At 33.3% G+C, this 8,057-nt stretch overlaps 2 protein-coding genes across 2 annotated transcripts in view; both read right to left on the reverse strand.

Annotated features, from left to right (window-relative positions):
* Nucleotides 1-2,210, reverse strand: LOC111704489 (protein Skeletor, isoforms B/C). Its single transcript, XM_023476735.1, has 3 exons — nt 2,075-2,210; nt 1,331-1,417; nt 1-531 (listed from the first exon to the last, which is right to left on the reverse strand). The coding sequence occupies exons 1-3, from the start codon at nt 2,176-2,178 to the stop codon at nt 57-59; spliced, it is 666 nt and encodes a 221-aa protein (XP_023332503.1). The 5' UTR covers nt 2,179-2,210; the 3' UTR covers nt 1-56.
* Nucleotides 2,211-6,224: 4,014 nt separating this feature from the next.
* Nucleotides 6,225-8,057, reverse strand: part of LOC111704490 (xaa-Pro aminopeptidase 1) — an 18,042-nt gene continuing 16,209 nt past the window's right edge. Inside the window, exons 21-22 of the mRNA XM_023476736.1 lie at nt 7,648-7,781; nt 6,225-6,363 (exon numbers count right to left, since the gene is read on the reverse strand). Of these exons, the coding sequence (XP_023332504.1) occupies nt 6,285-6,363; nt 7,648-7,781 (213 nt within the window). The 3' untranslated portion in view covers nt 6,225-6,284. The remainder of the gene's footprint in view (nt 6,364-7,647; nt 7,782-8,057) is intronic.

Here is an 8,057-nt window from a genome sequence, read left to right on the forward strand (position 1 = left end):
AAACGACTCGAGTTTATTTTTATTTCATAAAAGACTAATATATAAATACATTTTTCTCACAGCAATATGTGACCAAAACTTACTTCAAAGCGTCGACACCAGACCCCCAACCATTTAAGTTGTGAAATACCAACACCAGGAGGAAGTGTCAGCATTACCTCCTTATCTCCTCTAAACTTTCCCAATTTTGGATTAGACGTATCACCATATTGGTAATTAACCCCATTATATGGAAATGGAATCGGTATACCCCCCACGGATGGTCTAGTACCACTAGTGCCAGCCAGGAAAAACGCATCTGGTCCAGTTCCATCGTATGTGAACTTCTTGATTAGGATTTGGTTTGATCCAACAGCGTACACATCTCCTGATACATCATGCATCATTGGAATAAGTTTTCCCAGGAACACTTCTGAAAACTGTTGAACCTGATCAGGTCGGGGTTGATGTCCTCCGCCTTGTAGACGATGGGTTAGAAGCTTGTTCTTGTCACAACAAACCATCTTTTTGGAACCAGGTTCACAGATTTTTCTTTATAACGGGCTAATATAACTGGAGAGAAGAAAGCTATAGAAATGAATTGTTAAAGAGTCAAATGACAAAACTCAAGAGAAAATTATGCAGGGTTACCACACAAAGAAAGAGACTTTAAATTAAGTCTTATGCTATGACGATAGTCTTTGTAAGGCTTAAACGCAGAAAGAAAAGAGTTTAAAAGTGCAAAAATACTAAATGTGAGGAAACAGACAGTATGAATTTCGTAAAATCGTCTGTGAAGTCTCATCCTTTGTGGGTAACCCTGTCTCTAATAAAAGCAAATGAAGGAAAAGAGTTATGTAATAAAATATTGAGAAAGGTTCAAATTAAAAAAGTTATTTCGCAAACTATTTTAGATAAGTATTAAGGTAATCTTATGTAAAAGATTTATGTATGAAACAAACTTTAAGAAAAGTATCAAAGTATAAGATTTATGAATTAAACTAAATAAGAAAAGTATCAAAGTATAAGATTTATGAATAAAACTAAATAAAAAAGTATCCCAGTAAAAAATCTAGCAGTCTCGGAAGGCGTATTAGATTATTCAAAGAATAAAGAGTTATTCATTGAATTATTAAAGAAAAGCAAATGAAGAGTTTTGTATAAACAAATTTAAAAAGTACAAGAGTTATGTATCAGAATATTGAGAAAAAAATTATAAGGGTTAAGCATCACACAAAAAGAGAAAAACATCAAAGTAAAAGAGTTTTTTTTAAGTAAAGCATTAAAGTAAAAGAGGTTTGTACATAGTCCTGCATTAAAAGAATACATAAAAACAATATTTAATCCCTTCCTTGATACATCTGCAAGAACTCTTCGATGCATTGAACTGTCACCAAGAATTTGTGACAGCATAAGATCACGGAGTACAGGTGTGCACCTTAATAACAAGTTTCTAAACAGTATGAAAAACTATTCGCTATTTTTTTAGTGGGTTTCAAGAGTAATTAGGTTGCTACAGAAAAAAAAAGTCGTTTATGTAGGATCAATGTAAATGCTTGGATTTTAGGAAAAGTCCAGACATGAGAATCCATATAGACCAATAGTTTGAGTTTTTTGTAATTATCCCTGGGAGATATGGTTTAAATATTGAGCCTGAGCTATTGGTGTATGGCCGGGTATGATTACATTGGTCGGCGATTATATCAATACAATGAAAAACTTTACTATTTAGGTTGATTTCTAACAATTTACTTTAAATCAAAATTTAAATTCAATTAAATTAAAATTAATAAAACGTTAAAAGAATTTATTAATTGACATATTTTCATGTCTCCATTTTAATGTGTAAACAAGCTACTTGAAAGCTTGGTAAAACTAAATTGAAAACATTTAGTCTCCATCGTATTAATATATACGACGACAAAAATCTTAAACAAGATATTTCCCTTTCTGTACTAGGTATAATCAATTCTAATAAATATCTATCTTTCCAGTAATTCTCCCTGTCCCAAAAATATTTTTTCTTGGGACACACTGCACAGTGCCCAATGGCTCTTTATGGGTAATAAGACCAATAGGACCGAATAATTTTTACCTGATTAAGGGGACACAGGACTCCGACGGCGGACACAGCTCCGTCAAAGTTTCTCCGTTCACCAATATGGTTACTAGAAATATTTGTCCTAGCAGTACAAACATTTTGTATTGACTACTGTTGAAAAGTTACAAAGTGTCCTGTTTGTACTTAGAAATTGTACGATATGTACAGTGTATTGTGTACTGTGTACATCAAAACGGAAAATGTTTTGTATTTTTTTCTGAGCCTAAAAACTTTGGAAATTTTTTTTAAAACTGGATATTGTCTCTAATTTCGGGTTTTTACATATATTTTCTACACAACATTTTAGTTTCTCTTTTATAGTGAATGTTTACACACTGCAGAGGGGCGCAAAGAGGAATTTGTCCAGGGGGGTCTTAACTTTTTATCCAAAAGGTAGGGGGGGNGTATATGTACCTGTCCCTGCATATCTGGTATCTGATATATGTACCTGTGTGGGGAAGTTGCCACTGAAGTTGTCATTTGGGAAAATATCCAGGGGAAGTTGCTGCTTGGGAAAATGCCTAACATCCCAGACACTGGATGGAGTTTAAACTGTAAATTGAAAAATTAACAACGCAGAGATGAATTTGTAGCAAATATATTAACAGCACAATTTTTAGTATTTTTTTTTGTTTTAAGACCCATTTTTTATGAGCACCAATTCACAAAACATTATAGTTTTTGTGAAATAATTGAATAATGAAACACAGTAAAAGAACAAATTTAAGTATTTAACAAAAACTATGTTTTTATGAACTGGTGCTCAATTATATAAATAGATTCGAGTACAGATACACCTGTTTGGGGGGGGGGGGGCCTCAAATATGGAATGATTTTATATGATGTAGGGAAAAAATGAAAATTTTTATATTAAAAGGCAACTTATTTTTTTCTTCATATTCTTAAAACAAAAATTAAGCAAGTAAAACCCTGAAAATTTCTATGGCTCTCTGCGCAAACGAACATAAATTCTGTAAATTCTGTAAAAAAATTGTTTTGGTAATCAAAAAAGTAGAAAAAAGTTGGACATCATAAGGTAAGTTTTTCATCCTTTTTAATTCTCTTTACCCAAAAATTCAGTGATTAAAACCTTTAGGATTGTTTTGATATATCTGCGCAAACAAACTTAATTTCTGTAAAAATGATTTTCGATGTACAGGGGAGGAAAAAAACTTTAATAAAATTATGTTTTATCTTTCTTTTTACAATTCATACCCAAATATTCAGCAAATAAAACCCTACACATCTTTTTGCTGCTCCGAGTAAACGTATCAAAGTTTTGGGAAGAAAATTATTTTTTGAAAGGGGGAAAGATTTTTCAAGAAAGGAACTTAATTTTTGCCACAAACTCAAATTTTCTAATCCCAATTTCTTTGAAACCTGTGTCCGAATTTAATGAATTTGAGTCGCGTCTTAAATCCGCCAAAACCCTGTTTCAACTGAGCGCCGGCGTCAATCTTGAAACAATTTTAAGTGGGACCAACCATGTTTGAGACGCGTCTCAAATTTAAGCCGCGGCTTAAATTATTTAAATTCGGCCTCCTATGATGTAAACCTTATTTCAAATATGTCCACAGAATTTCAAATATTAAAGATCGGGTTGCACAGATATAGGGATTATAATTTTGAAGTTCTGGATAAAATCTCATTTCCTCTGCTCCCCTGATATATATTCAACAAATATATGTATTGTTCTAAACCACGCAAAGTCTAAGTATGAAAGATATACGGTTTAATTTAGATAAAAAAACTAATCAGTACTTTTGTCAGGAAAGGAGTTTTTAGGAGGGGGGGGGGGCTCAGGATCGTACGCCCCTTTTGTCTTTCTTTATATAAAGCTGCTCTATAGCACAAGCTTAAGAATTTGTCAAATTTAGAAAAACAAAAAAGAAGTCTTAATCTCAATTAAAGTTGACCTTTTAATTTTTAAGACAAATAGTTTATGTAACAACTTTTTGATCGTGTAAAGATTTTTCATTGCAACGCAAAGGCCTTTCGACCCTTTGGTTTTGCATGATCAGCTGATTAATATTTTTCTGTAGCCCGGACATTCAAATTGTGATACATATGTTTTTAGCTTAATGTTAAAAGGAGTATATGGCAAAATCCTTATCAAATTAAACGTGAGAAAATGCTTACTGAGGTTCACAATTAATATTAAGAGAACGAGGGAAGGGGTGCAGGGCCGCATCAGCACCGCGAAACCGTCTCCACGCCCCTCGCTACCTCTCTAAGCCTGCATCAGAATGCCCTGCATTTTGGTCTCCAATAAAATATTTGGCTTTTACATCCACAAATTTTTTTTTTAAATAATCTCATTATGATAAAATAGAAAATTTTAATGATCCATAAACAATTTATTAAGAAAATTCTATTTTAATTGAGATTAAGACTTCTATTTTTGTTTTGAAAATTTCACAAATTCCTCAACTTGTGAATAACTATTGCAGTTTATATATTATTTGAGAAATTTTATATTATTTTCCAGGCGTATATATCTTGTACGAATAAAATTGTGTAAGCACCAATTAATAAAACAAAATAGTTCTTGTGAAATACTACAATATTTGCTTTTATTGTGAATATCCAGATCCTAAATTTCATTTACTCAAACATCTTTTCCTCTCCTTTATAATAGAAACCATCTCTATGAATCCAAACACGTTTATCCCTCAATTCTCAAACCAAGGTAATTATAGAAACATCCGTATCTTATTTACATTAACAAGTGTACTGCATTATTTGGGAGAAATAAAATAACCTGATCCGCACGAGGGGGGGAGTCTAGAGTTCCTTAACGAGTAATCACCGCCACCCAAATGTGTTTTGCGGCAAGCGCGCTCCTCAATTGGTAATCTCCACCACCTCAATTGGTAATCAGCCAAAAAAAAGCATAACATTAAATCGGTTATTTCTTATAAACAAGACCATATTGACCTCTGTTAATGGCCCTATAGTGTACAATATTGTTAAAGCTTTCTTTATTGCTCCTTAGTTTCGAATCTATAAGTATGCGACACTAAGCGCTAGAATTAAAATTACTGCGTTTGTTTATTTACAGGTTTACACTCAGAGGCGGATCCAGCTATTTGAAAAGGGGGGTCAAACTCCCAATAAAACTGGGACGGGAGAACCGTGCAAAACTTGGAGTTAGTAGGGGGTGCAGTGGGGTGGAGCCCCCCGCATGAATTCAGACAATAAAAATCCAGTAAAGTCGTCTCTGAAGTCTCATCCTTTGTGGGTAAGCATAATTTGCTATTTCTTAAGTAATTAAATCAATTAATCAAAAAATATTTTTATTGTTAGAGTAAGAACTTGTCTACATCATTTAACAAAATACGAAATATTATTTATCAGCAATGCTTGCTGAATTTCTGTTTAAATAAAAGATAGAAAAACAAATAATTTTCTCCATTTTTAAAGTATAATCTTAAAATGTGATGAATTTACTTTGTTGTGCGGAATCGACGTTTACCAGAACTTGGTAAAAAAAAATATGGAAAACTGGATATTCACAAAAAATTAGTTAATTATAAGTACTTTGATTTGAATCAGATCAAGTAATCCGATCAAGTAATCCGATCAAGTAGTCAGATCAAATAATCAGATCAAGTAATCAGATCAAGTAATCATATCAAGTAATCAGATCAAATAATCAGATCAAGTAATCAGATCAAATAATCAGATCAAGTAATCAGATCAAATAATCAGATCAAGTAGTCAGATCAAGTAATCAGATCAAATAATCAGATCAAGTAATCAGATCAAGTAATCAGATCAAGTAATCAGATCAAGTAGTCAGATCAAGTAGTCAGATCAAGTAATCAGATCAAATAATCAGATCAAGTAATCAGAGCTGATTGGTTAAATTTTTAACTTCTTTAAGTTTAAGCATTAATATTGATATCCACCATTCTAAAGTTTTCAACTCTGATCAAGTAATCAGATCAAGTAATCAGATCAAGTAATTAGATCAAGTAATCAGATCAAGTAATTAGATCAAGTAATCAGATCAAGTAATCAGATCAAGCAATCAGATCAAATAATCAGATGTAAATCCGAAACAGTATCTAAACTGCATAATTTACAGTGATGGTAACGATTGGTCTTCTTTCACTCTGGTCAGAAATAATTAAACTTTGTATAATATTTTTACAATTTAAACAATTTTTTGAATTACTTTGTGATCAAACAATCCACTAAATTATCCAATAGGTTGAGTTTCTTTGATCAGCCAGTCTAGAGCTTCTACTTTTCCCATTTCTTTCAGCAGTGGACCAACCCTAGGAAAAAGTAGAAAATTTGATATTTTGTTGTTAAGCAAAAACAGATCTCTCAACTCTCAAGATTATCCGACCTTTGGCGAACACTGCATGTCTTTATCTGTTCCTGTTTATCATGTATATGGTATTTGTCCCTGCATGTCTGGTATCTAGTATATGTACCTGTCCCTGCATGTCTGGTATCTAGTATATGTACCTGTCCCTGCATGTCTGGTATCTAGTATATGTACCTGTCCCTGCATATCTGGTATCTGATATATGTACCTGTCCCTGCATGTCTGGTATCTGGTATATGTACCTGTCCCTGCATATCTGGTATCTGATATATGTACCTGTCCCTGCATGTCTGGTATCTAATATATGTACCTGTCCCTGTATGTCTGGTATCTAATATATGTACCTGTCCCTGCATGTCTGGTATCTATTATATGTACCTGTCCTTGCATGTCTGGTATCTAGTAAATGTACCTGTCCCTGCATGTCTGGTATCTGGTATATGTACCTGTCCCTGCATGTCCGGTATCTGATATATGTACCTGTCCCTGCATGTCTTGTATCTAGTATATGTTCATGTCCCTGCATGTCTGGTATCTAGTATATGTACCTGTCCCTGCATGTCTGGTATCTGATATATGTACCTTTCCCTGTATGTCTGGTATCTAGTATATGTACCTGTCCCTGTATGTCTGGTATATAGTATATGTACCTGTCCCTGCATGTCTGGTATCTAGTATATGTACCTGTCCCTGCATGTCTGGTATCTGGTAAATGTATCTGTCCCTGCGTGTCTGATATCTAGTATATGTACCGGTCCCTGCATGTCTGGTATCTAGTATATGTACCTGTCCCTGTATGTCAAATATCTCGTATATGTACCTGTCCCTGCATGTCTGGTATCTAATATATGTACCTGTCCCTGCATGTAGGGTATCTAGTATATGTACCTGTCCCTGAATTTCTGATATCTAGTATATGTGCCTGTCCCTGTATGTCTGGTATCTAGTATATGTACCTGTCCCTGCATGTCTGGTATCTAGTATATGTACTTGTCCCTGCATGTCTGGTATCTAGTATATGTAACTGTCCCTTCATGTCTGATATCTGATATATGTACCTGTCCCTGCATGTCTGGTATCTGATATATGTACCTGTCCCTGCATGTTTGGTATCTGATATATATACCTGTCCCTGCATGTCTGATATCTGATATATCTACCTGTCCCTGCATGTCTGGTATCTGGTATATGTACCTGTCCCTGTATGTCTGGTATCTGATATATGTACCTGTCCCTGCATGTCTGATGGTAGTTGTTTAACCAGTCTGTCTCCTGGTCAGTCAGGAGTCCAGGAAGAATAAGCTTGGTTTGAATAGGAACCAGAGTTAGCTGATCAAACGTCAGGAACTTTTTCTCTACAAAATAAAATTGTTTAACAAATAAACAAATAAACAAATAACAAATAACAAATAACAAATAAACAAATAAACAACAAATAAACAACAAATAAAATAATAAACAAATAACAAATAAAAAAATAACAAATAAACAAATAAACAAATAACAAATAACAAATAAACAAATAAACAACAAATAAACAACAAATAAAATAATAAACAAATAACAAATAAACAAATAACAAATAAACAAATAAACAAATAAACAAATAAACAAATAAACAAATAAACAAACAAACAA

Source organism: Eurytemora carolleeae, unplaced genomic scaffold (assembly GCF_000591075.1).
Source record: "Eurytemora carolleeae unplaced genomic scaffold, Eaff_2.0 scaffold146, whole genome shotgun sequence".
Taxonomy (NCBI): domain Eukaryota; kingdom Metazoa; phylum Arthropoda; class Copepoda; order Calanoida; family Temoridae; genus Eurytemora; species Eurytemora carolleeae.

Bases quoted from the DNA above. Each gene is read 5' to 3' on its own strand.
- LOC111704489 (XM_023476735.1), bottom strand. From the start codon at position 2,178: ATGTTTGTACTGCTAGGACAAATATTTCTAGTAACCATATTGGTGAAC. The intron at 1,418-2,074 runs GTAAAAATTATT...CTTGTTATTAAG, and splicing joins TCCTGTGTCCCCTTAATCAG to GTGCACACCTGTACTCCGTG. The intron at 532-1,330 runs GAAGGGATTAAA...CCCGTTATAAAG, and splicing joins GTTCTTGCAGATGTATCAAG to AAAAATCTGTGAACCTGGTT.